This window comes from Phymastichus coffea, unplaced genomic scaffold (assembly GCF_024137745.1).
Source record: "Phymastichus coffea isolate CEN01 unplaced genomic scaffold, Cenicafe_Pcof_1.1 PCOF00047, whole genome shotgun sequence".
NCBI lineage: Eukaryota > Metazoa > Arthropoda > Insecta > Hymenoptera > Eulophidae > Phymastichus > Phymastichus coffea.
This window is the reverse complement of record NW_026706858.1, coordinates 962,520-989,562: the sequence shown is the minus strand read 5'-3', so window position 1 is coordinate 989,562 and position 27,043 is coordinate 962,520. Positions and strand designations below refer to the sequence as shown.

Here is a 27,043-nt window from a genome sequence, read left to right as displayed (position 1 = left end):
AGTTTCAAAAATCAATATTAGCAGTTTATTATCCAATTATTTTAATTAGAATACCTTCGTTCAATTTCACTGGAATTGTGAAATAGATTGTTACGCCGAGTCACAAGATTATTGAATAATACGAAGCTCGATATATCCTCCATAAATCCCGAATGTGAATAATTTCTCGTCAGAGCTTCACACGAGTTGTTTCCTCTTTTTTTGACAATATCGATCGACGACGTCGTACACGTGAATTAATAAGTAACACTTTATTTTCCTTATTTACTCATCGCTTTTCCTTTGTTCTTTTTTCTTGTGTTGTTTTTTGATTTTTTTATTATATTTTATTGTTTGGTTTGATTAAATTGATCATTATCGTACTCACTAGCACATATACATTATTCATAATAAATGCGTCGTAAAAATCATTTTTGTTTGTAAGTCTAAAATCCTCATACGCGACTATTAATCATTACAATGTACATAGCTGCGCACTTAGGAATTTAAATGTAAGACTCTGTACACATCTGCGAATAAAAATTAATAGTCTATGAAGCTTCGAAACTTTCAATCATCTCTCTCGTTCACCACACTAATGTACCTATAATTTACGTAAAAAATTCGTTTCACGCCTCTAGATCAACGGCGAAGGGTTTCAAAGCGGAGAAAGAAGAAAAAAGGAATACGTATATACACAAGCTGTGTTCATCTGTCTTGTCTCTTTTTAGATGACAAAAAGATTCTCGCAGCTTTTGGTCTTGCGTTTGAAACCGAGCAAGTGCTTGAGAATTTTGCGCCGATGCTTGCTGCGTCGACGTCGCGTCACTTGGTCCCTGTCCCGCTGAGGATTCAGCTTAATCTGCGCCAAGATCCCGACCAGCAGCTCGTCCACGTGATGAGCCAATCCCGATGACGTCTCGATGAACTTGCAGCCACAGCTGTTCGCTATTCGACGACCCACTGGGTGACGCAGCGCCCCCCGAAAAAAAAGCGTCGATATGTGCATCTCGTGAATAAACCGCGCTTTGTATATGCGAATCCTTAAGTATCCGTCGACGCGAAGCACTCGGTGAAACATTCAACGAGGGTTCATCGATTTATTTTCTTTCGTGAATTACGTATTTAACTCGCGCGAGACATCGCGTGTCTATATATTTTCTTGCTTTCTTTTTTTTCCATTTCGAGCTTGATTAGTCAATTGCTTGGTTTGAAAACGAAATTCGGCTGAAGACCGCAGAAAGAAAGCGTAGAGATGCTCTTTTGATAACGATCGAAAATTATTTGGCATGTCTGACCGAACAGCGATATCGACTACTGACAGCGGGAAATTTCGGCAACTCGACGTTCGAGATCTAGACTTGGACTGCGCGATAACTGTTTGCCCTTGAGCCTCGTTTAAATCAACAGTTCCCCGGTTGTAATACTCAAGTCTGTTAACTGCGTGCGATATCGAAGCAATTAAGACACGTACAGCCGGGTGCGATATTTCATAGCTGAGCTGTTATAACGAGCCATTAAACTTACGTAGCTTCTACGAGCGGTATTAAAAAAGCGCGCGAGCGGCCGTTGTGGCAATTAAGATCGAGTGTGGCTCCCAAGTTGTTTGATTAAGCGCGCAAGAGGAATAACGGGAAGTAACGTCGGGTAGTGGCTGAGCATCGTCGCCAACTTACTTATAGCGGGAACTTCGCGCTTGCGCTCGAGGTCGACCTTGTTGCCAACGAGTATGACGCCGTGCTTGGCCATGTAGTCGCTCTTCCACAGATGCAGCAGCGTTTCCTCGGCAAACTTGAGGCTGCGCCGGTCTACAACCGAGTATACCACCACGTACACGTCAGGATTATAGGTCGAACAGAACGTCTCCACCTGCGACAAGACCAATCGATGAGCGCGCGGTGGCGGATGTCAATTTGTTGGTTCGATTAGAGGACGATTATATTGACGGCAATTGATCGCGTCGCCGACCGGCGGCCGGCCAATTCATCTCTTCTGAGAGATTTCCTAATGGGTCAATTTTCGATACTCGCGCGGTTAGCGAAATGCTCTTCGACTGGGTGTTAACGTGTTGCGACCCGTGCAGCTCGATGTTGATTTTCGATCATCACGTATACCTCTGATGAGGCTAAAGACCCTATAAATACCTAATCTGTCTTTCATCGGCGGTTGTTTGCGGATCACTCACTCGGATATTACGTTCACGTAATGCTGCCAGCTTCACTCAGGGTTCATTGATTTTTCGTAGGAATGGCATTTGAATGTCATCAATTTTTACACGGCACTTTTACATTAACAGTCCTTTAAAAAGGCTTTAAAAAGACCACAAATGTTTTGTGAACAATCGAAATAATTTCGTAACGACAGATACGTGATAGATATATTAATAATCCAAAACAAGATAGGTGGCGTTTCAATGGCAAGCTTATTGGACAGCTGGATGTGCCATTGAGAGAAGCACACCGCGCACGGTGGCAGGTTGAATAGGGAGCAACACGGGGAAGGGGAGATCTAATTCGAATCGAAGGTGCTCTGCTGCAGGATGGATAATCCTTGAGCGCACGTTGCGTGGGCGCGCGGAGCTAAACTTAGCAGCGCACGCGGAGTGTTTGCGAGGGAGGCAGCAGCAAACTTACCGACATCTCCGTGGTCGGGTGATCGATGATCTCCAGCTCGGTCTCTTGGCCGTCGATCATCACTGACACGCTCTTTTGGCCGTACTCGTCGTCTGCAACAACCACGTACGCTTCGATCAAAAAGTGTTTACGCGCACCAGCACGATCGAGGTTTTGACGCTGCCCGGGGAAAGCAAATATGTTTCTGCGCTCAAAGATGCGCGCACATACGCGTGACTCGTTCTCGACGCAACCGGGTTACCTCGAGGGCGCGTGCTCTCCTTTCTCTTGGGCTTCGTCTCTCTCTCTCTCTCTCTCTCTCTCTCTCTCTCTCTCTCTCTCGCTCTCTCTCTCTCTCTCTCTCTCTCTCTCTCTCTCTCTCTCTCTCTCTCTCTCTCTCTCTCTCTCTCTCTCTCTCTCTCTATTGACATGCCCGAAGAGAACTGTAGACTTTTTTCTCGCACACAACTGGCCGAGAGGACGCGAAGGACGCGCGATAAAGTTTAAGAGCGTCGAGGGAGTTTACGTGCCTTCGTAATTAGCTGGATGAGAATGCGGATTGAAATGCCGGGACAAGAGTGATTTATCTCTCTCTCTTTTTGCTCCTCTCTTTTCGGAGAAAACTCACTGGTAATCTCATTCACACGATATTAAATAAACTCGACGTTGTCCTGGCTCATCGATAAAAATTCATAGCGTTCGCTCTGTTCCGAAAATACACGATTATTCCGTGGGGAATGGTCTACAACTCATTCTGATTTAGATACCGAAACGAGTTTCGATAACTTTTCGCGACTCAATCAAGCGTCTGCTGAAAGTAGACGAACTTGATCGCGCGCGCATACGCTGAAATTCGCTGAAAAGCAACCACTCTCGCGATTCGTCGCGATCATCGCCGAGGTGAAACAGCGCTTTTAAAGAGAGCGAAAATCGATTAAGAAAGCGAGAAAAGACAAGTCAGTCTCGGATGACTTATTCACGGGCGCGAGCGGCCTAGCTGCGGGCATTATCGAAAGCTTCGGAGTGCTTTGAACTTCGTAAGCCAGCTGGATTGATTTTGTCCCGTATGTCTTGAGATCGTGCGCGAGCACTAGAATTTCCCGAAGTTTGGATAATTGGGTTTTCAACTGGCAACCCTGAATTTTCGCGTTGATATAAAGCATCAGCCGCGCCGGAATTTCCAATGCCCCTCGCGCTCTTGCTTTTGTGCGCGCCCGGCTAACCTGGAAAGGCGATTGTTTCGCGCTTCCGTAAGCCGCTGTTTGTCTGTAAAATCATTTTCGACTGCATTCTTCTTGGATCCACCGGTGTTTTTGTGCATTATGGTATAAAGTCCTGCTGAATATTTTAAAATTATAGTCGAATTAAATTTTTCAATGGATAGTTGCAGTCGAAAACGATGTTCCGCTGTTAGTGTTTCGTAACTTATTTCGTTTGCTCAAAAAAGACTGAATATGGGACCGTGAGTAGAGATAGCAACGAAAAAAAATACAAATCTTACTTAAGTTCCATCGCTTTCGATGTCGTCATATCCGAAATTGACATGTACCAGACGTTCTGCTACGCTCAGCGAGTCAATGAAAAAATAAAAATCAACAGATCCCTCGCGAAAATCCCTGGCAAGCTCGTGCACAAAGCAGGTAGTCGTCATCGCGTGACGAATGAATCGCGTCGCGCGCCATGCATCTTCGGTTTCAAAGTAAAAACACGTTCAATACGAGGCATCCTATCGTGGCAGCTCTCTTATCTCGCGGAACGTATAATCTACGCGATATCGATTCGCGATATTCGATAATTTCAAATCAGAGGTCGCGGCTCTTGATTACTGCCGCTTGCTGTCTGTAGCCTGGAAACTTAATGGCACTCGCAGTGGATGCGAGAGGCCGTTGCGCGCGAGCATTAAAAGATGCGAGACCGAATGGCGTGGAGTTATTTATTCATGCGAGAGCACTGTGCGGTCGCGGCATCGAGCGCGATCGCTTGTCATTTTGCAGCAAGTAGCGTCGAGCGAGTATGCGGTGCAGCTGCTTGCCCCACTTTCTTTCTGTTTTTACAACGATCTAGGCTTATTAGCAATCAAGCGCGTATCGACGAGGGCAGCAGTGTCGGACAATGGCCTCACGAATCGCAATCATCGCGAGCATCAATCATCGGAATAGCTGTCGCGGTATCAGCAATTTCGCATCAACTGCGACTGCCGAGCAACACCGCGCAAGTTTGCCGGGGAAAGCTTTTTAATTTTCCAGATGAACAAATTATTGAGTGACCGATTACTTTCGTCGTTTGCCGGTGATTTTGCGCAGTCGACGTGGCGCGAGTTGGCCGCAATGTTGATCTCGACGCAACGGAGCGACATTTCACTCTTAAATCGCGGCGATGTCGAATGAATCTCGTGACTCGGAAAGCGCCTTAGCTCATTTATATAAAAAGATCAGAGTCTCGCGAGAATAATCGGCTAAAGGGTCTCCCTAGCGATCGAGGATTAAAATTCAAAGTGAAAAGCGCAAATATATCTGGCGTGGCACGAAGGAGGGCAATCGCGCGTGCAACAGCCACTCGACTCAACGCACCGCTGCTCGCCTAAGTAAAAATACACGCGCGCGCCTGACCCGACCGCGTTTCTGATCAAATGCAAATTTGCGGCGTGGCTTATCTGACTTTTCAGCGCTGATTAAACGCTATACCCCCACGGCACGTCGTGTGGCTGCGAAAAGCCACCCGCCGTTTGTATCGCACGCACGCACTCGTTCTTTTTTTCTCTTTTTTTATTCGAGAGTTCGCGCTTTGATGGATTTAAGACGACGTGTAATTACTCGATGGGCGGGTAAAGTGAATCGGTGCGAGCTTCAAAAAGCGATTCGTTTTTGAGAGGCACTATAATCCGTCGGCTGGGCCTTCATTGAACGTGAAGTTATGAACTACTATAAATGAAACCAACAGGATTAATCCCAGCTAGGAGTTAAGTTATCAACTTTAAAAATAGTAATGACCATTGGATTTGATGCTTTGGTATAACGAAGACCGACGGTCGATCGCGAAGGCGCGTTGGAAGAGTAGGGAAAAGAGGAAAGAAGGAAAGAGAAGAAACTCGATCCTCGATGAAATTCCGACGTTGTCCGACAGCTCGAGCGCGCGTGCCCGGCAAATCGGATTGGCTCGCAGCGAGAATACTTACCCAGCGAAGCGTCGTAGGCACAGATGTACTCGCTGGTGGTGAATTGTGCGGTGAGCGCGGTTTTGCCGACGCCCGAGGCGCCGAGCATGCCGACCCTGTAAGTGGGCACCCGCGACGACGACGACGACTCGCCGCCGGCTTCCTGCTCGACCTCGATCCCCGACAGCTGCGACGCCGAGCTGCAAAGGTCGACCAGACGCGTTACCCTCGACGAGTCAGCGCTGCGTCGAGCAGAGCCGGCTCGGGCCTCGGCCGCGCGGCTGCCACGCGGGAGCTTCTTCGAATGCTTAAGCGTCGCGCTTTCACGGCGCCGCATTGTTTGCTCTTTTGGAAGCGTTTCAAAGGTCCTCTCGGCCGTCCAGTTTCAAATCGACTGCCAAATAGCGTGGAAACGACCCTGGAGACGCGTCCTTTGGTTCGTACGCAATGCTCGCCTTTTACTCGGCTATGCTCTACATTAATATTATTTTCTCGCTCGCTGGCTCAGCTAACAGAACATTATGAACAATTCCATTTCGATTTATCTGTTCTACAGCGGGCTTCTCCGTGATTCGACGCATTGTAAATAGCCTTTTTACGTCTCATTTCCCCTTCAGCGTTTCCTCAATCAATAGCGCGCATTTCAACCCCATTACAGCAGCGCTCGTTCCAACGCAGAATTATTAATGTGTATTGCAGCCTCGTGCGGCTTGAACCTTGAAATGCACTCTATCTCTATCCCGTTAGTTCTTATTATTCCGTCAAACTGTCGATTTATGCATTGATTGCCGAAATTAGCCGACGTTATCGTTACGAGAATACTCGGAAATTCCGACTAAATAATGTGCGAGAATGTAGTAGCGCACGAACGATCGTCGTTCCATCTTGTCGCAGTTGATTATCACAAATGAAATCGAGAATCTTTTGGCTATGCGAATGTAGTTCCTCCGTTGACCGTATCGACATTGAATTACGTTGTCAATCAACAGGATTCGTATCCGCACCAACTTTTCAGCGAGATGCCGTCGCATGCTTGAACAAAAATTAGCCGAGCGCGAACCGAAAGGGCGTGAAAAGTTAACGAGGCACCTGAGCAACCTGGCGTCGCGAGTGCTGCTGCAGCTGGTGCCGGACGAGGTGACGCTGTTGATGCTGCGGCTGCGTCGGCTCTTGAGCGAGTCACCGAGGTTGAAGACCCCGTTGGCGGTTATCGAGAAGGAGCGCAGTCTGTAATACTCGACCCCCTCCTCGTGCTCGTCCTCGCCGTTGGCGCCACTCGCGTTGCCGCTCCCGATGCCGCGACGTGTCTCCGCCAGCATGGGCTGCAACACAAAGGCAGCGTAAATCGTTATTCCGAAGTCGAGTAGGGCTTTCTCCTCCCCCTCGGTCGTGGCTCTCTTTCCATGGAAATCAGGCCGATGACATCCGCCCGAAGAGGTCGCTGCCCGCATCGGCTTATTTTGATCGAAGCGCTCGCGGTGGCGTCAGCTCGGCTTCCGTCCTCGTAAGGAACCAGTGGTGCGTCCAACAAGAAACAAGCGGAATAGGATTTGCCGTTCGCGCAGCCGACGGAATCGCGCCTCGACGGAGGCCGGAATACAAGCTCGTCGGAGCGACGCAGACACGATCAGCGCGCGCCTCTCCGAGCCGAGTGTGCTCAGCCTGTTCAGCCTTCGCTGTGTGCGCGCGGTAATTGTGCGATTATTTGCGAGTTGGTCGTTGGCTCGCGACCACTTCCAGCCGTGGAAATTAGTTTGCCCCTGCGGCGAGTTCGCGTGACTCACGCTTTCGCCGGGACGAGTTTTCGACACTCGCGGTCTCACCGCTGAATCTAATGGTTGTTTAGCTTTTCTCCTTTAGCGACGCCTACGTTGTCCTTTCCAGTCATTCGGTGAGAGTATTTTGAGCGATTGTAGCGCGGAAATAACAGCAATCGAACGTACTTTCACGAAAGTTCTCCCATTATTTTGCTACTTTGAAAGCTGTCAGTTGCGGGATCCGCATTGGGAGCTCGGACAAACCAAACTTTCCCGCATAATCGGACCTCGCAAAGAGGATTAATTTGCTTGAGTTCGACAAAGACGATTAGACTACAGATCATCTATAATTATCACGATACAAACAGACGTACAGGATGTCCGAGAATGATTGAGGTGAACAACCGACGGAATTACTCGGTCAATGATAAATAATTAATTTGATCAATTTCACTTACACGTTGGAATCTGCAAGTAAGCACTTAAGCTTATCGAAAACCAGCATCATAGTATCATAGCGCAAGCTTCGCGGAGCGTGATACCTTTGGCCGCGGAAGCCTTATTGAAAACCAAAATCCATATCGGTCAATCAAGCTTGGCTTTGGCATCTGCAAAAGGAACCCGCACCCGCGTATCTGTGGCGTTACGTTCTTACGCGAGCAGCCGTACGATTTGAGACACGTGGTCGCGCATTGACTCTCGCGCAGCCCGATGATACAGCGAATAGAGATACGGGCTAGAAGGGCAGAGGAAACGAGGTGTACATTTAGACTTAGACTTCTCGTTAGCTACCTTTCTTTCCTTCGTGTGTTCGCACGCCAGCACTCGACGAATGTGAATTCGAATACCCGCGTCATGGAGTAAGTGCCGCTATGCGCGTACGTCTCATGAAACGCATCATTAATTCACTAAACTGCCTAACATTTCGTACTCTAGGCCGTTTCATTCATTCTCGTTTATCGCGACACGTGGCTTTTATTACAGCAATGCATCCACATCTTTCGTGATCGAGTGATATTAACACAAGCAAAATTCATCGTAAAAAGCGCCACGCGTTAATTATCCGTGCCGGTACGAACAAGCCATCTCTAATCTAAATTTAGACGACGCTTTGAGTAAACAGCACGGGTCACTTTCAAAAATAGAACATCGCACTCGAGGGTGCTCAAGACGCAAAAGAGGAAGAGAACAGAGCTCTCGTGCGCGCGCAGCATCCCTCTCCCCCACCCACTCCTTCGTCATTAAAATGCAAACACGGGGGGAGAACATCTTTTTTCATCTCCCTATGCGCGAATGCAATGGTAAACACTCGCTTTAAGAATTGCTCCTCATTGTCCGCGCGCGAATCGGGGCTATTACATTTTTTTTAGATGAAAGGGCATTGCTAGGATAAAAAATCAATTAACGAAGCTGAAATTACAGGCCGTACGGGTACGTGGCCGATTAATGAAGCATCGCTTAATCCCACTAAGGCCGCGAATGCCCGAAACTTTAGCGGATCTTTGGATAATTTAGGTAGCGAGCTGTGTGTCATCGGCGCCTAGAAGAAAATGGATGATAAGAAAAAAACCTTCTTAGATAAAGCGATTTTACGCTCGCTCTTCTTTGCCTCTTTTTTTACCCGTCGGCGAGAGAAGTTTGAAATTATAATGCACGGTGAATGTGTCTTGAGTGAAATTCGGTTTTACGGCGCAAATAGGGGCTGTGAGGCAGCTTCTGCTGACCCCGAGCGATTGATTTTCTATGTGTAATTTATAAACTTTCTAAGAGCTGTGTGTTTCGCCGGGCAGCTAATTAACACTTTAGTGCGTTGCGAAAATGCCTCACCTCTCGGAAAGCCTCGCGCGAGTCAATTAATTAGCGCGCGAAGCGTTTCGTCGAAATTCGTTAGCAATTATGTAGACGTAAATTTCAGAGGATAAGCGACGCCGGCAGCGTTATGATCGGACTATCGAGTGCCAATCGTTTCTCCGAAGCTTTGAGTGCTCAAAGTACACGAGCGATAACCGCGCTTATGGCGTTTTTTTCTCTCAATCGAATCGCTGCGCCCCTTGAAAGCCAGACGCGTTCTATAGCTGAGCTTCGGGATTGTGTTTTTCTCGCGTGGCAGGCGTCATCGTCTGACCAAACTTGAAGTCTTCCACTAGATTTTTTTAATTTCTAGCTCGAGTGCATCGCGCCGTTGATATTTACAAAAGGTTTCTATTTCCTTTTTCACTGCAAACATCGAATGCTTGCCGGCTTGGGAAAAATAAGAAATTAAAGCTTGGAAAATCAGGTCAATGCTTTGAATGAGGAACGGAACGATTGTAGAAATGCAAAACACAAGAGGATCCGTCCATTGAAAAACTACACTGAAACGTTCAATGCAAGCAACTGAGAGATTCAATGTACTCATTTGTACAATAAGACAAAAGTGAAACAAAGACAAGGTAGAATTCGACGTGGTAGACATCGTGTTCGTCAATCAGATGTAAGGCATTCAGCGATGTGCTTTTGAATCTATGTATGATATGTTGAATGAATGCCTTTTTGATAATCTTTTACCTTAGTGTACATCATATGATAATCATATATTTATGTATCTATCGATCTAGTATGTTAAGTCAGCGTCGTCTCGGGTCACACTGTATTTTTGCAAATCGAATCAGTCCACGCCCGACCATGGTATCAAGTTCCCGCGCGACAAATGCCTCCTACTAAAGAAATCCGCTCGCGTGAAAATTGCCAATAGGCTATTGTCGTTGATTCATGCGGAAACTTTTGTTCAAGCTATTCGATGTCGGCATAGTGGCGCGCCATACTTTCGTTGCTGATGGTTATACGTATCTGCACTTTTCAAAACTCGTTCGTCTCTTTTTCCCTCGAGCGGGACTTATAGAAATTATATTTCGCGTGAGTTGAAAGCTCGATTCATTTGTCACTTCCTCGATATTCATAAATAACACTGCTTTATGTACTTTACATTCATCAGGTTCTATAAACATCGCCGACCTCTGTTGAAATGATATTGCAAAATGATAGCGCGAGCGATCGCAGTTTCAGTTATTTATGTATCATTGCGTACTCTGCGAGACCGTTATTGATATATCATCGCTTATAATACTTCTAACAGAGATTTTTTGTTCGTTTTAGCGATGAAAATACTGGAATTATTTGGTCGCAAAGGCTATTGAAAGTCTCATCGTCGCAACGCGAGAAAGCGCAGAAAGCTGAAAACAAAGCTTGCATGCCAGCAAAAAAACTCGTTCTCCCACATACTTCGTTCCGTTGCACCTTTTTGCCAACCCGAGTCGAGTGGTAATTAATCTAACCACGACGAACGCAACCCAGCACGCGGAAAAAGTACCCAGCAGCTTCGTAGACAATCGTGGGCGCCACTCGGCTGAATAATTAAAAAAGGTAATGTTGCTTTAAAAAGAAGGGACTAGTTACCTCGAAAATACAATGCAACCTTGGCGGTAAATATATCGCGCCACGTTATATGTTTTGCTTAAATGGCGGCGGCGGGGAGATGGGGCAGGAAAAGAGAACAAGCGTCGCTGAAACTTTATGAAACGGCACGACGTGCGAGAGAATATTTTTACGGACGTCGACTTCGTAAAAACGCCGTATTTTTTTTCTCTTTTTGTTGCTTTGTACGCTACCAGTCGTAAACACGAGGGCTCCTGGAAATAGATAGGTTCTTGTTTGAGCTTGCAAGGAATTTTATTCTTTCTTGTAAAATGATATCTCATTGCTACTTCGACGTTTGCAATCGGTTAAATTGCACTTGAGCGTTATATTTAGCCGAGCGTAGTGCCTATAACTCGTTGTCTGCCGCGCATCTGGTAAATTTGACGCGCGATTTCGCACCCGCATTGAGAGAGAGAGAGAGAGAGAGAGTTTTGCGTGCGTCGTTAGTTGTAAGTCTCGGGTACGAGTAAATCACGATACGCGCGTGTGTTTTAATCTGCGACTCTGCATTCGCGTAGACACATATCTCATCGATATCGATAAAGTGCGCACGCTTCATATAAAAATACAGTAACGGCATGATTTTCATAGGAGCACCGCACCTCCCAAAAACCGATTTAAACTTGCACTCCAGCAAAACGTAAATTACATTTCGCTCTCGCGAGCGCAGAACGTTCGCCCAGAGTCCATTAGCGGGAAAGAAAAAAACGCGGAATACACTGACCGCTTAATGCCTTTTCATTATCCTGACTGAGAAATAAATCTGGACGAAACGGACGATCGCACGGTCGTGCAGGCAATTACGTGGAATCGGGTCAGCCGAGCAATGGAAAGAAGAGTGAAAAAACAGCGTAAGCAATAATTGAAAATGTAAAACTAGCCCCGTCGCGTCCGTAAAACCATAAGTAAAAGTGTACCGAGCCACAAAGAGAGAAGCAACATTTTTTCATTATCGGTTACTTTTTCGATCAGCCGAGCGGAACAGAGAAAATGTTTCTTCTGTCAAATCGATTCAATTAGCAAAGGGCGGGCGGGCAAAGTAAGGAAAAGTCTCGGGTCGAGCCTCGTCGGATTAAGCACGTTCACGCGTCTTGGGGGAAAGAGGAGGTTAACGCGCTCGCGTGCAACACCGAGTTCCTTCGATATAAATAATGAGCGCTCGTTGGTAGGTGCATGCACGACGACCATTCTTTTCATCGACACTGATTGCCGTCGCACAAATCGGTAATCGAATTAGAGCTATGCCGCTCGCGCGAGTGGATAATCAGTCGACTGTGCGCTTTCGTGATTCACAGAAAAGTTCGTTTGAAAAATTAAAATAAGTGCACGCGCCAGCTTACGACGGTGGTTACGGCTGCGCGCGCGGTCTTAAATATGAAAGCTGTAATAACGAGCTTTTGTCATGCGAAAGCCTCGGAGCGAAAAACTTACGGGCAAAGTGTGCCAGGACAGGAGCTGTCACGCATCAAAAATCTCTTTCGATTTTGGACCGCAGAAGCTAGGGAGAGATTAAGGTCAGCGATCCCTTGCTGCTTGACGTGCGACGATTCAGCCGGTTAACGAGACAGAGAGAGAGAGAGAATAGCTACTCTACGATTGTTGACCTTATTACCGCGTTCGAGGTTATCGGCTTGTACATCCCCGCGATTTTGGAACTTCGACACGACGTGAAACAAAAGTTTATCACTCGGACGAGGGCGCAACTTGTAGTCGAGTTTCGACGTAACTCGTCGGCTTCTTTTCCCCGTCTGCCTCGAAAGAACTTTTATGTTATATACGTGCGTTCTACAGCTGTCAGTCGGTGCTGACTTTCGTAATTACTTTTAACCGCTCGTAATCAAACTAATTTTTCCCCACGGAAAACGAACTCTTTACACGCCAAGTTTTTATTCGAAAATTAACGAGTGCCCTACCGGAAGCTCGTCGCTTTGATCAAAGAACCATCCGAAGTGGCCCGAAGGATGACAGTCGTGCCACTCGCGAATGATATTGCAAAATAGCAGAAAGCACCGGAGGAGGAATTCTACGATGGAGCTAACGAACGGCGACGGCAGCGGAATTTTCAGACGACGTCGCGAGCCCCTCGCTCGGAAGAAGAAGCGACGCGGGAACGAGCGACAATCAATTGGCTTCGCGTGTTTTTCTCCAATCTCGCGCGTGACTTCAGTCGGTCTTTTTGTTTACATACTCGGCGTCCCGTTTTTTTCCACGTACCTTTATTTTTTTTTAATTTTTTTATTGTTATTATTATTATTATTATTACACATTTCCTCTGTGACTTTGACGAGGTCAATTTCTCATTCACGGCACGACGAGAGAAGGATGAGCGTGCCGGAGTTCAAAGACCTGGGCAAATCAGCGAGAGACGTGTTCCGTACAGGTTATCACTTCGACAAGGCGACGCTGAAGTTATCGGGTGGACCGCGAGTGGTCGGCGTAGAGGCCGATGCGTCTTTCGACCTAAAAACTTTCACGGTAAGCCTCGCGCAACGCGCGAAAACTGCAAACTTGGAACTCGAAAACTGAACAGTCGGCGCGACGTGACAGGGCAAGTGCGGCTTCCTGGGCAAGTACGATGCGGAGAAGTACGGCGCGTTCAGGGTGAACTACACAAACAACGGTCTCGCGGTGGGCGAATACCACCTGAAGGGATTGCTCTCCGAGAGCGTCGATGTGAACGCCGGGGTGTCGATCAACCCAGCCGAATCCTTCAACTCGTGCAGGCTCGGCGCCAAGTTTCACAACGCTCTGCTGCACGCGACGTGCTCCGTCAGTGAGTTACAACTGATCGCCGCGTGTTCCGAACGCGACTCGGTTTCTTTTTCCGGCGCTTTATCCGCCCTCCATATCGACCTCTACGCGCACTTTACAATATTAATAGAGCAATCTTGGCTCAATTTATTCACGATCTATAGCACGGAAGAGAATGAAGCTTTCGTCGAGCGAAAGCGCATCAAACATTCAAGTGATAATAATTCAGACGCGACTTTTGTAAGCAAAAGTATTGTCCGTTATTCATCCTTCCCGTCGTTTTATTTATCGTCTTTGCATTTGCCGTGCTAATTGTCCGTCGAGTCGATCGGCCGATGAAAAATACGACACCTTGCATTTTCACGCGTTTTGTGCTTGTCGGTTAGACGAGCTTTTCATCGCTCGCGAAATTGTCGAAACTACTTTCCACCGGCAGCAGGAGCAGAGAGAGAAACTCTGCGCTTCTTCTTTTCCTCCCAGCAAAGGACTTTGACAGAAACGTCGAGCTGGGCAGTTCGGGCGTGCTGAAACTGAGCAATCTGTTTGTCGGATACCAGGCGAGTTTCGACACCAACAGCTCGAAGATCACCAAAAACGACGTTGGGCTCGCGGTCGAGCACGGGCCCGCCTCGCTGCATTTCAGGTGTATACAAATTCCCCGGGAACTCGGCATCAGCGTCTTTTACAGAGGTTCGTGCGTCGCCGACTTGGCCGCTTAGATCAAGCCCGCTCGCTGTTCTTAATATCGTGCGTCCTATGTTTGCCTCCGCCGTGACTTCCCCCATTGATCTCGTCGCCGGCGGCAATAAACGTACCGCGTCTCGTCCAGTCGACCAAACGCTGCTCGATTACTTCTCGATTTCTTGGCAATATTCGTCCGCGCTTCCCCGTCCACACGCGGCATTGCGTCGATTTTCCAGTGAACCTCGCAACACGGCTGTATTCGCGTCGCCACGGTCGCCAAACGAAATCGAATAAGTCGAGCGCAAAATTGAGGCAACGCAGAGCACGCCAATACGAGGCTACGTTAATCTCGGCAACGCGCTGCCGGAAAAGTACTTGGCGAGGCGGACAAATTTGGATATTGCGTTGACAGTGAACGACAAGGTGGACGTAGCGCTGGACGCGAAGACGGCTAGCGGCGACGAGGCGCGGCTGTGGTACGCGGGCGCTGGCCTGGCCTACCAGCTCGACGAGCAGTGCAAGCTGCGCATGAAGCTCGACAAGAACTGCCAGCTCGCGACGAGCATGCAGTTTCGCGCGCAGGACAACCTGCTGCTCACTCTGGGATTCAGCCTCGACCTCGGCAGTCCCCGCAGCGGACAGCACAGAGTCGGCCTCGGCATCGACGTCGAGGTGTAGCCGTGCGTTCGGCTTAGGCTTTTACTTTATCGCAATAAAAATCCGGCTGCTGCGTTCCAGGCATTCCCTCGTCTTTCCGTTCGGCCGAACTGCGACAACGCGTTACTCGAAACGATAGCGAAAAGGTTCTGGCCTCTGCTGTTTCGCCTTGCGAGTGAAAAATGTGGAAACGCTCTTGGAAAACTTGCGGATCATTCGAGTCTTGTTTCCCTCGCAAAAGTGCTTGGCCGTAACAAGTTCCGAACGGTCCAGGGCTCATCCTAATATTTTCCTCGGCGAATTCGATCGTTCTGTTCGGCGAAAGTCCTTGCAAATGAGAGTGGCCACTTAAAACACTCGGACGAAAGAAAGCATAGCGTGGTCGCCGTTAGCTGAAGATCTCGTTACGCAAGCGTCACTTCGCTATCCCAAGACGAATCCTACGCCGTAATTACGAAAACGCACGTCCCATGGTCCTGGACAAACACATCTCAACGCAACTCGAAGGGAAAGACGAAGGCAATTTTCCCCTCGGCGGCGCGGGACTAGGACGCCAGGCGTAAACATGCACAGGGATATCAAATCAACGCGGAGAATGCTTTCCCTCTCGCGTCCCCTGCTGCTGGTCGCAAGGATCGAGTCGCCGCGGGGTTCGACGAGCCCGTGCCGACAGCGACTTTTCTCAAGAGCCGCCAAGTCTCGTACGAACCCTCGTCGTTGTGTGCGCGCGACAGGCGCGCCAGTTAGTAAACATTCGCTCGTTCTCGACTACACAGACGGGCTCGCACACTGGCGGATAATTGATCGGGAAATCGAGCGAACTCGGAGACATCGCTGCGCGCTCTCGTGGCATCGCCATTGCGAGAGCGAGAAGAGCACTCACCCGGTGCCTGGGTACGGCAGGCATGCTGCTGGTCCTCCCGCGGTGCTTGGGCTGCGGCGGCAGCCTCGAGGCGCCCGTAGCGGCGGGATTAGCGGGCGCGGCCGGACTCGTGGCCGGGCTCGGGCCGACGGGACTGGTGCCGGCGCTGAGCTGCGCTCCGCCAGGGCTCAGCGCTGGCGTCCGCGTCGGGCTGCGTGGCGAGGGCGAGAGGTGTCCCCACGGGCTGGCCTCCGCCTGCAGAAACCTGGCGGACATCGTCCGTGAGATGGATCCGGGGCAGGGCCGCGCGGCTGGCGCTCCGGCGAGCGTCGCGCGCGGAACTGGCCGCAGCCGCAGAGCGCATAGCCCACGGTTCTCCCGTACGATCTGACGTCAATGCACACGACGCGATCGAGCAGACGGCCAGAGGGAGAGAGCGTTCGGTGGCGTGCGAAGCGCCACTCTGCTCGCGTTAACGAGCGCGCTACACAATTCACACGGTCGTTTTACGGGCGGGCAAGGGCTAGCGGCGGTGGACTGCTCGCCGACGAAGACGAAAGCGCACTGCTCTCCGTTTTTCTTATTTTTTTGCAAACGAGCGTACGCGAGCAGTGCCCGGCGCGCTGGCTTTTCTCAAGCACGGTTCTCAGTCCGAAACGAAGCGGGCAACGAGAGCCGCCAATCCGCGTGGCCGCGGCCGAGTCCTACCTGTGCAGGTCCGGAGTGGGCCGGGCGACGGCGATGCTGGAGCTGCGCCGCCTGGACGGCGCCGGCGACTTGGGCCCGTTCGCGGAGCTGGCCTGCAGCCGCACCTCCACCTCGCTGCTGCGCCGCTGGAAGGCTCGCTTCGCCCAGCGCGCCTGCTTGTTCATGTTGCTGTTCGCCAGCGCGTCCGACGACGAGTCGCTCTCCTTCCTGCAACCAGACCTTCCAGGCTTTTTACGCGACTCGTTAAGTGCGCTGCGGTTTATTACGAGTTGCAGGCAAATTTTACGGCTTTCCGCCGCGCCAAACGTGTTGCGAGTTTCAAACGGACAGTTTCCAGGGCGGCTGCATTACAAATCACGGGCTCGTTTTTCTCGCTGGCTATACATGCGCGAGAGGTAGACTCGCAGATTGGTCCTGCGAACTGGTAAAGTCCGCGAGCGTTCGTTTATTTGCTTGCAGCAGGAGGTCGCACGCGTCGTCGTCGAGTGTCCATTGAGAAGTTCGGGAAGCGCGCACGCCGATCTCAATATCAATCTCGCACGGCCAATATTTAATCGAGTGGCGAAAATAAAAATCTAATTCGCATTTATCCGGCAAATCGAATCTCTTTTCCACTGGGAGAGCAAAGCCATCCCGAGTAGAAATCGATGAATTGAAATAAAGCTGCACTAGTCAACTCTGCGCGGCCAAGATTGGCCCACGAAATCACGTCTATACAACGAATAGCCGTTCGAGTGGAATTCGAGCAGCTTGAAATCCAAAGTTGGATGCAGCTTTGCATCCAAAAAAGCGAGTTGCGCTCGGGATTTGGCGTAGGTTGTCCGAGAAGGCAAACAAAGTCTGTCGGACGGGCGAGAAAAAAAAAAAAAAGAAGGAAGCGGACATCTGGCGCGATCGCTGCCGACTTGTCTCGAGGGACTGGCGACACAGCGCCATTGATTAACGTCCGCGGGACGCGTCTCGAGAGCTCAATTTCTCGTACGATGATTGGCCGGAGAGTCTGCTCGCTCGCTCTCGCTCGCTGAAAGCTGGAAATTAGCTGCGCGAGCGGTAATTAAAGATTTTTGTTTCCGCGATTGCAAGAATGGCGTTCTTATATAGAACCAATGTCCTCGCTCGAGGTCGCGCCAGATTTTTCGGGGCTGTTGCTTCGCTTGCTTCTTCCTTCATTGCGGACGGATTTATTTCTTGACGAGAAGTCTTGCAACGCCAAAAAAGATGATTCTATTTTTCAACCAAACGTAAAGAATCGGGGAAAAAAACTTTTGCGGGTAAATTGTCTTGATTGGTTGGATAAATTTTGGAGTGAGTCCTTCGTGATACTGGCAGGAATGTTGTGCGTGCCTTTGAAAATCATTGCCGTTCAAGTAGGCCATGCATTTTCTCGAGCTAGGCTGTTTGTCAGACTAGGAATATCAGCACGTCCATCGGGCCGATGCGAAAATCCAACACACATAGGAGAGAGTATCAAGATTTTCTTCGTGGATATCGCGAAGGGAGCGCAGACTTTCTCGGCACACGTGACTAGTTTTCCGCTCTCTCGTAACAAGTAACTTTTACCGAGGTTCGGCCGCGCGGACCACGGTTTAGATAATAACGCGAGTTTCCGACGCGGAATAAGCGTGCGAACGGGCTTCGCGCGGCAAGTACGTATAGAATTTTGCGCGGCGCGCGCATCCCTACAAGAAGCATTACAAGTTTTTCGCGAAAGCCTAAGCCCGCGGCTCGCGTTCCCGCCCGCGCATCGGCTAACATCGCCGACCTCGTCGAGAGCTGTAAGTAGCTTGCCGAGTCTTCGTTTAACGATCTAGCTAATTTATTTCGCACATCTCGAATTTAATGGACTTGCTCAAAGTGAACGCAGCGCGATCTTGGCGCGCCAGAAACTTTCCATTCGTGCGTGCTAGTTTTCGTGGCCCGTTCGCTCGTCGTCCATCCTTATTATGCGAGGGTCGCTCATACTGCCGGCCGATAAATAAGGGTTCACTTCCTCGCCGAGCAATCTTGCCGAATAACCGCGCTCTCTCCGTGTCGCTGTCTGCCGAGCGAAATTGCCCCCTTGCATATCGATTATTGCCAAGAGTCTTTCAATGGTCTACGAAACAACGAGAAAAAGAGGACAATAAGATAAGGAAGCCGGCACTGCAAAAGTTTCTCAAGGAGTCTTATATCGGAAAGGATTTTCCGACTAGTGGTCGTGCGCGAAACGACGGCAAATAAAAGTCATCGATGTCGCGGAAATCGCATCCCTTGCGCAAAAGTCACGCAACCGCTCGAAGGCCGGCGAGTTCGAGCAGCTAATCGCGCGAGGGTGGCGGGGGACGCGGGCCTCGAGATTAGCATAAATCGATTGGCGCGCAGCTCTAGAACGACTTTTGATCAGCGAGTTTCTTTGATTCGCGCGCGACGGACGAGAGCCCAGTGCGCGCAGTGCGCGTGCATCCGAAATGAGCCGCGAGAGCGCCCAGCTAATTAGTTTCAACTTATACGTTGATCCTTTCCCTTAACCAGAGCAAATCTGTTGATCGTCAATTCCGTCGACGCAGCTGTGCTCCAATTGGAGAATATCCGCCGCGCGCGACCGCAGCTCCGACTTGCCTCGCGCTTCAGCTGCTGCTCCGGGAACATCACCGGCGAAAGCTCGTGTCCGACGACGCTGTAATCTTTCTGAGCCACACGGCCACAAAGCAGCCGCGAGTTTCCGCGGCCAATTTTGCAATTTCGAGCTTTTAATTAAAATCTGCTCGTCTCGAAAATTATTGGTCGCCTTCGTGGGCAAGAGAGTCAGCAGCCGGTCGATGCGTTGCAGAGTCGACAGGGCGCGTTTTGAAATAACAATGAAACTCGTTGGCGCTCGGAAAGAACCAGCCAATTAGCTTAATTGCATTTCCGCGAGATCTGTCTTTTATGAGCGCTCGTCGCCGATCGCAACGCAGCAAGTTGCCGAGGCTTTTATTCTCGACACGCGAAGGATGGAACTTGGAGGTGAGATGAAATTGTTGAGCTCTCGACGGTGGAAAGTTCTTTCATTTGCAATCGGCCGCTTCCTTTTCTTTGCGCATTTGTAACTCGCTACTTTTCTTTGTGGTTTCGCAATTGAATTTCACAGCGGCTTGGACGGCTCGCGCGCGCTCTCGATTTATTACGGGAGTTTTCGAGTGCACCCACGTGGCCTGGCTGTCGGCGAGAACAATAATCGAATCCTCGCTCCTTGCTTCTCTGGCAAGACGAGAGCGCGCTTAGTGGATGTTCTGGAAATACAAAAAAACATCAAGCGGAGCTTCTTCATGATACCCGCACGTGCACCGGAATACTCGATCTGGCTGCAAATCGTAATCCCATGTTTTTCCGCGTACCTGCCGGTGAAACGGACGCGTAGGATGCAACTTCCAGCTACTCGTTTCGAAATGCCGTTTCAGCTGGGAAATCTCGCTTTCCGATTTCTTGCGTCTCTCGTACCCCGAGCTTCTCGTAACGAATGTTGCATGCATTCGAATAGTCTATTCATACGTGACTGACGAGGGTGGAAAAAATAATAATCCGCGGTGAGAAGGGATAAGCTGCCTTTGATCGCGCTTTCATATCCAGAAAGGACTTTCTCTGGCACGTCGCTGGGAATACAAAAGAATAACGGGGCGCTCTCACCTAGGGATGAGCTTGTCCTCGAGCATGTTGGGCAGGTCGTCGAGGTCTTCGTTGAGAGTGGCAAAGAAGTCCTGGAAGTTGTCGGGAAAATTGCTGGGCAGATAGGTGGTGGTGGCGCTGACGCGGTTGCCGCTCATAGCTGACGAACTGCAGGCGCGTACGGGCTGCTCGTGACTACTGTACCACGGCACGGTCGACGTGGTCGCCATGGCGATCGCTGACCATCGGCGGCTGCTTCCTCCTCGTCCGCGAGTCGGCTATCTTCATGGATGTCGTGCTTATGCGCGGGCAGCTGTCGCTCTCTCCTCGCTTCCCCGCGCGCCGCCAGAATCGCAACTTTTAACGAGCTCTGCAAACCAGCGAGACCACACACCTTTGCTTTCATAACGATCGCAAAGTTTCGAGTGCGAGCGACTGAAAAACCACGTCGCTTCGCGCGCCAGCCTCTTAATGCGCTGTTATTATCGTTCAAGCATTAGACTCCAACTTCCCCTCTTTTCGCCCATTAAAAAGTTTTCGATCGCGAGAGAGTTCTGGTTAGATCCTTGGTAGGAATACGCTGACCCGAGCCGTCATCCGTCGGCAACGTTATCCAATGAATTTTATCGAATCGCCTTTTGCGAAGGCGCGGACACGCACGCGAGTCCCGATAATGCTCCGTAGGATTTCAGAATTCGTACTCCGTTGCAACCGCTGCCTTCGTCCCTGAGGCAGCGACGAAGATAAGCGACGCCTATCGTCGCAACAAATTCGCTCGCTCCGAATTATCCTTCGGAGTATAAACGTCACGCGCGCGATGAAGACAAACGTATATCCGCGATAAGCACTTCTCTCGAGCGAGACACGCCAATGAATATTGCAGGCACGGCAGCAGGGCAAGTTCGATAGTGCGCAAGAAGTGAGAGAATAAAGAAAAGATAAATCTCTCGTGATTTTGAAGCGCGAGTGCGACGCAACGGATTCGTCCCTTTGAACGCGCACTGCAGGTATCGCAATTGCGCATTGTTCTGCCAATCGAGCGATCACTTACGCATCGGCCACTTGGCGATAGATCGCAATAAAGAGCGTTGCCGTTGCAAGCGGGCATTAAACTTTCACGTCTTATCACAGCGCTAATTTGTTTTTCATGCCGTTTACCCTTGGATGCGAGTGCCCACCACGAGGCGTTATTGATCAATCTTCGTCTCGACGGTGCGCTCATTTGGTTTTTATGCCAAGCGGACTTTATTTATGGCACTTCTGGAAGAGCGCTGCTTCTTAGACGAAAAAAAAAACGGAAAAAGACATTAGCAGAAAGGAAACGACCCGTTTGATTTACTTTTTGCACGTGCTCGCCCAAGCCGAAAGTATTCTATGATTTGCTACACTCTGCCAACGAATTTCTTGGCTTTTCTGCTCGATCAATTATGGCATGCAATTTGTGCCCAGATCTAGAAACCATTTTTTTTTTCTTTTGTTTTTTTTGCAGTCCAAATAAAATAATACACTACTACAAACGTTGCTCTCATATTAAGTATGCAACAAATGGAAGCTGCCAAATGATCTGAAAATGGATAGGTCTTATCACTTACTGGGTCAACAAGTGTTCAATATAAAACAATATTCATTCCTATAACTTTTTAGTGAAGCATAAAAATAAACGAGAAATAGATGAGTTCTTAAATTTGCTGCATTCTTAAGTAAAGAATTTCTTTCTAGTGTATTGTCTTGCACAAATCGCATCTTCAATAAAACTCGCAGAGTAAGAATAAAAACGAAATCAATCACTCATTCTTATAAATAAACTCAAATGATTGTCTCTTGGAAAAGTGTTCAACTTCCCAGATAAAGCAACGAAGAAAAGTTGAGCCGAAAAAATGTATGAGCTACCGCTCGACAAGGACAGCAAAAGAAACGATAAAAATGCTTGTCCATGTGTATACGTGTGCGTATACCGCGTAAAATAATAAGACCGTCAGTTCGTAAAAAGAAGCACGCATCCGTTAGTTCTCGTGCTGATTCGTCATGCAAACGCGCGCGCATACAAGCTGCACTATTTACCAGATCATTCCTCGGCGCGTTCGCGGTGGCGACACAACAAAATAATACGCTCTTTTGTTCTCTGCTACTCGTGGTTTCGGCGGGCGGGCGCGCGAGTCTCCGGCGAAAGCTCGACGGCTACTGCGCGAGCTTTCGCTCGTCGCGAGTACTTGTTGTCGTTGCCTCCCCCTCTACGGCAAGGTACGCGTGCGCGCGCAACCTTCGCGATACGCGATTGTCGAAAGGGATGCTCGTGCTTGCTTTTCTTTTTTTTTTCTATGTAGCTCAGACAATCGCTTATCCGCTTGCCCGCGTTATGCGCGAATACTGTTCGGAGAGTCCAACTCCGCGACGTCTTTCACGAGCTAATTGAATGAAACTTTAAGACCATGAAACTCGCAGGTTGGATTACGCGCGCGGAACTCCCAATTTTAGCAGTTTGTGAAACTTGGGCGTGTAATTCAAGTAATGAAGAGATACTATGCGAGTATCAAGATGCTAAATGGACTTCCTAATGGCTCTTTTTTCGCGCCGTGTTAACGAACAACTTCAACCTTTCGGATTTCTCCTTCACTCTCGATTTCTCTCCGGACATATGTGCTTTTACTTGTAGCGTAATTCTCGCTGAAAATGAAAAGAAGCATTGACTATTCACTGGATATCAATATTTTCCAACTGCTTGGTTCATCTTTTATAGACCTAGCCGTATTCGAGCGTTTACGGTTACATCCGAGCTTCGGTATATTTAATGAGCAAACGTATAACGCATGATTTATAGGTTGCGTTACCAAAGCTCGATTAAACGTTCCTACTACTTGTATAAAAAGAGCGTTATTTTTATATATTTTGGATATTTTTAAATGTGAAGATGCTAGGCTGGAAGAATGAATCGCGTGTGGGCATGATTATATTGATTGATAAATTATTTACTCGATGAATGAATGCAGGCACAGCAATGGAGCTTTAAAAAAATGTATATTCAGCATCATAACCGACACGAGTTACTACCTGGCACAAGCTCTTCCAAACGAGTTTTCCAATAACAGTCTTTGCTTACGAGCGACGGAAGGACCCGTGTATAATCCAAAGCTTATTGGTCGAATAAATGAACGAGGAATGATACAGTGCCATATGCGGAACCCCCAGTATTGTTACGCCCAGTACTTGACAACAAAATTCCAACGTAGAAAACATAAATCGCAAGAAGAGAGAAAGAATCGCATTGCAAGCATAGTGCTAACTCGCAACGAATCTCGCTCGCTCGGACGAAGCGATTCTCGTTGCGCGCTAATCAAAGCTCCTCCCGGACATCCGCGTTCTGGTCGACGCGAGCGCACTTTTCACTACCATTGCGATCGACCGACGAGCTCCGCAGTGACCGCGGTGTCGAGTGCGGCACATTGTGCGTACTAGCCGCGAAGCCAAGAGCATCGGTATTGGATTATTATTAATGAGCGGAGCGAGCTTTTGAAATAAAGCTGCAGCGCGATTTTTCATTCTCGCTGATGTGCAAGACACGGCAAGCGATGCCAGCGAGCTGCTGCTGCTGCTGCTGCTGTGCTGTTGTTCTTTTAATTCACTTTGACTTTTTACCTCTTGATCGTATTTTTATAAAAGTACGACGACGCACTAGATTATTATTTGCTTTGGTTGAAAAGACGTCGATGATGACGTCGATGAGCTAACAGGACACAGTTGTTTTTTTATGACAAAAAGGAGAGGGAAACACTTTTTCTTTTGTCAATCGATTTCCAATTCATTACTCACAATTGTTCGATGTATACTCAAGATTTTTTGGTATCTTCAGAACACTGTCTAGAACAAGACAGCTCTTTCGTTATACTTGTGCAGATTGGAAAAGGAAAAAGATATGAGATTTCTGTTGAACAGGCAGCCAGGTTAAAGAATTCAATTTCCGAAGCAGGAACTCTTGCGTTACGATTTACACGAGCACTGAACATCTCGCGTAGGTGGAGAGTCTAAAGTCTGCGCGATCGAACATTCCTGCACGATAGAAAGCAAGTCGAAAATCAATGTATCTATTTTTCGTGAAACTTTGGAAAAATAAGAATACCTCGGCATTGGTAGATCGGGGAAGTAGCAGCTGGGGCTGTTCGCGAGCGGTGAAGGGCGGCTCGATGAGCCAGGCGGTTCCGGTCGGGGCTCGCGCCGTCAGGTGCGCGAGCGCGTGACCCACGCGGCTTCTGTCTCTACGCCTGGAAGCACACGGCCAATGCTTAAAATCACTGGCGGCAGCTAGTTGTGAGTCGGGGAACAGAGGCAAATTGCGCCAATTTGTTTAGTAATCAGCAGTAATCTATTATTCACTAACGCGCGTTCGTCTTCACAGAAGCTAGTAAATTTTCCAGCACAGTTTTCGATCAGCGCGAAATTAAACGTCGTAGCCATCAAGTGGCAGTGCGATTTGGCGTCAATTAAAGAAAATAAAGAGAAAAAAGCTCGACCAAGGAAAAAGTTAATCGTAGCCGACGGTTCAGTGGTAAAAGGACTTAATTGCAATTAAGTCGGAACTCACGGATCGGGAGTACAGCTTCTCGTTTGGCAAGGCGACGCCTCGTCGCGCATCGTCGCGCTGTCAGGCATATCAGGCAGTCCGATGGCCTCAAAGCTTCTATTAGAGGGACACAGGGCAACCAGCCGTATTCCCGTCTGCTCCACTGGAAAACTCGCCTACGATCCAGACAATGGAAAAATACCCCCGAAACTCCTCTTTCGTTTCCTTTCTTTTTCATTTCGGGGTAAACGAACCTCTCGTATAGTGCCGATACTAGACAGCTAAAAGGACGATTTGTCCGCGAGATCCTTTTGTTATTAATAGCCGATTGACCTTTATCAGATCGAAACATTGTCACCGAACCGAGAGCTTTCCTGTTTTTACACGGTGAACGCTTATATATTGCTTTGGAAGTTGATTTACGAGTTTAATTTACAAATAGAGGTGATCTCGCATCACTTCATGGCATCAATTTTATTCGTATGAGAATCGCTGATTAAACTAATGGAAAATCAATCGTATGCCAGGCGACGTTGCTACCAGTGATTGGCATTTTTTGCTATGCGAGAAATTCTAATTTTCGTAAAACGCAAACGCTTGATCTTGCTGAAATTGAAACTGTAAAAAAGCCGCGAAGGGCAAAAATTCGACGCACGTTCCATTTGAGCTTCATGTAATTAAATTGCCAATTTGGCTCAGCTTTATATTCCAACTGTTTCCAAGTGGCATATTAATTACCGCGACTTTACTGCGACTTCAAATCGCATCGAATCGCATTACAACTTGTTCGCCTAATACCACGAAAATTGGCGTCGTATTGCGAAACTGAAAATCATGCGTTGGATGTTGCGCGTTCCCTCGGTGAACGTCACATTGCCAGCGCAACGGTAGGGGTAAACTGCATATTGAAGCGTGATCTCATATTAGCAGTAAAGAGCCTCCGTTTTCCCGATAAAAGCAAGTCGATAAAAGAAGCGAATCATCGTTACGTCGACGAAGGAGACACTCACCGCGAGTCGTAGGCTGGTCTCTATGACGGGCTCGCTGCCGCAGTACACCGGCTGTGGGTTGTCCGGCCATCCCATAAAGCCCAGTATGGAGGCGCAGTTGACGATTATGCCACCGCTCGATTTGCATTTCCGAGGCATCACCTCCAGCGCGATTTTCGTGATGCGCTTCGCGTTGCTCTGCTTGGGCGACAAAACATCGTCATGAGCTCCGAGCCCAAGACCGAACGATTGGTCTGTCATTACGTGTTTAGTGTCGCCGGGACACGAGTTCATCGGCGAGTCGGGCAGACGCTGAATGGCGTCGAGGTCGTTGACGAGGATGCTGACGTTCTCCTCTCGGCAGTGCGAACACTCGAAGATGCCTTTGGACGAGGAAGACAAAAAGACGTGCTGAATAAAACGACATCGTTCGCAGGGGATAATGCGCTGTCCGTCGAATTACCCTCCACTTGGCAGGAGTTCTTCGGGTCGCAGGGATAAAACTTGGCGCGTCCCTTGCCGTAAGCCGCGCAAAGTCTCTCGGCGGCCGAAGCGCCCGACGCGTCCGCGAGGATCACCCTCTGACGCGGATAAAAGAGGCGAGCGTTGTTGTTTGCTCTCTTCGTTAATTGCGCTTGTTCGTCAAGTCTCTTTTGCATACTTTAGCGCCGTGATGCAGCAGCCGCTCCGCGGCGACCAAGCCTAATCCGGAATCCGAGCAACCGCCGACGACCACTGCCACTCGACACTCCGCTGACATTATTGGAGGAATATGCTCGCGACAGTTGCCCGGCACGACGATTCTCGGCGAGCTTGCGGCTGCGGCTTTCTTGCGGCGGCGCAACGTACCTGTCGTACTGCAATTTCGTTTTCACTCATTGGAATTTGGCAGGAACGAAAAGCTGGTTATCGCTTCAGTACCCCTCTTGTCATTTCGTTTGCAAAAACTTGAGCCGTCGGGCGCGAATCCGTTTCGTAAAAAATAATAAAAGCTTCATCTAGTTACGCGAATTAACGAGAATCAAGTCCGATCCAAGGGAAAAGTAACGTTCTCCTCGTGAGCCATTCAAGCTGTATTGTTTCTCAGCTGAATCGGCGATTCGTGCAAAATTGAACGATAACAAATACTTTGTCCCCTTTCGATGAGAAGCACTATTTTCTCAAGGAGCCAATTCTTTTTCAAGCAAAGTATCGTCTGTGCTGGATAAAGACAGAGCTTCCACCAAATCAAATTCTCGCCAAATGCTTGTCATTT

The 27,043-nt window shown here is 48.9% G+C and overlaps 3 protein-coding genes across 5 annotated transcripts; 1 reads left to right on the top strand and 2 right to left on the bottom strand.

Annotated features, from left to right (window-relative positions):
- Nucleotides 1-22,427, bottom strand: LOC131665185 (uncharacterized). Of its 3 annotated transcripts, none has more exons than XM_058936894.1 (9): nt 22,306-22,427; nt 20,266-20,614; nt 16,621-16,839; nt 15,934-16,177; nt 6,844-7,067; nt 5,767-5,945; nt 2,613-2,704; nt 1,656-1,848; nt 1-942 (listed from the first exon to the last, which is right to left on the bottom strand). In XM_058936894.1, the coding sequence occupies exons 2-9, from the start codon at nt 20,472-20,474 to the stop codon at nt 707-709; spliced, it is 1,596 nt and encodes a 531-aa protein (XP_058792877.1). In that variant the 5' UTR covers nt 20,475-20,614; nt 22,306-22,427; the 3' UTR covers nt 1-706. The 3 variants fall into 3 exon arrangements, with proteins under 3 accessions (XP_058792877.1, XP_058792876.1, XP_058792878.1); XM_058936893.1 differs by having other exon boundaries at nt 2-942; nt 6,835-7,067; XM_058936895.1 differs by having other exon boundaries at nt 3-942; nt 6,835-7,067; nt 16,621-16,827.
- On the top strand, nt 13,281-15,071 carry LOC131665186 (voltage-dependent anion-selective channel-like). Its single transcript, XM_058936896.1, has 4 exons — nt 13,281-13,433; nt 13,512-13,731; nt 14,190-14,399; nt 14,806-15,071. The coding sequence occupies exons 1-4, from the start codon at nt 13,281-13,283 to the stop codon at nt 15,069-15,071; spliced, it is 849 nt and encodes a 282-aa protein (XP_058792879.1).
- A 1,792-nt stretch (nt 22,428-24,219) lies between the features above and the next one.
- LOC131665055 ((5R,7aS)-5-hydroxy-7a-methyl-1-oxo-2,3,5,6,7,7a-hexahydro-1H-indene-carboxyl-CoA reductase-like) lies at nt 24,220-26,721 on the bottom strand. The gene is made up of 8 exons (XM_058936653.1): nt 26,710-26,721; nt 26,450-26,617; nt 26,252-26,369; nt 26,053-26,171; nt 25,810-25,986; nt 24,821-24,975; nt 24,359-24,500; nt 24,220-24,288 (listed from the first exon to the last, which is right to left on the bottom strand). The coding sequence occupies exons 1-8, from the start codon at nt 26,719-26,721 to the stop codon at nt 24,220-24,222; spliced, it is 960 nt and encodes a 319-aa protein (XP_058792636.1).
- Between the last annotated feature and the right edge of the window lie 322 nt (nt 26,722-27,043).

Excerpts from the sequence above, each read along its gene's own strand:
- LOC131665186 (XM_058936896.1), top strand. The coding sequence starts at position 13,281 with ATGAGCGTGCCGGAGTTCAAAGACCTGGGCAAATCAGCGAGAGACGTG. Across the intron at positions 13,434-13,511 it reads TCGACCTAAAAACTTTCACG|TGCGGCTTCCTGGGCAAGTA; the intron begins GTAAGCCTCGCG and ends TGACAGGGCAAG. Across the intron at positions 13,732-14,189 it reads GCACGCGACGTGCTCCGTCA|CAAAGGACTTTGACAGAAAC; the intron begins GTGAGTTACAAC and ends TTTTCCTCCCAG.
- LOC131665185 (XM_058936893.1), bottom strand. The coding sequence starts at position 20,474 with ATGGCGACCACGTCGACCGTGCCGTGGTACAGTAGTCACGAGCAGCCC. Across the intron at positions 16,840-20,265 it reads GAGGACAAGCTCATCCCTAG|GTCTGGTTGCAGGAAGGAGA; the intron begins GTGAGAGCGCCC and ends AAAGCCTGGAAG. Across the intron at positions 5,946-6,834 it reads CGCGACGCCAGGTTGCTCAG|CTCGGCGTCGCAGCTGTCGG; the intron begins GTGCCTCGTTAA and ends CGACCTTTGCAG.
- LOC131665055 (XM_058936653.1), bottom strand. Across the intron at positions 24,501-24,820 it reads AGAAGCTGTACTCCCGATCC|GCGTAGAGACAGAAGCCGCG; the intron begins GTGAGTTCCGAC and ends GTGTGCTTCCAG. Across the intron at positions 24,289-24,358 it reads CCCGATCTACCAATGCCGAG|GAATGTTCGATCGCGCAGAC; the intron begins GTATTCTTATTT and ends TCTATCGTGCAG.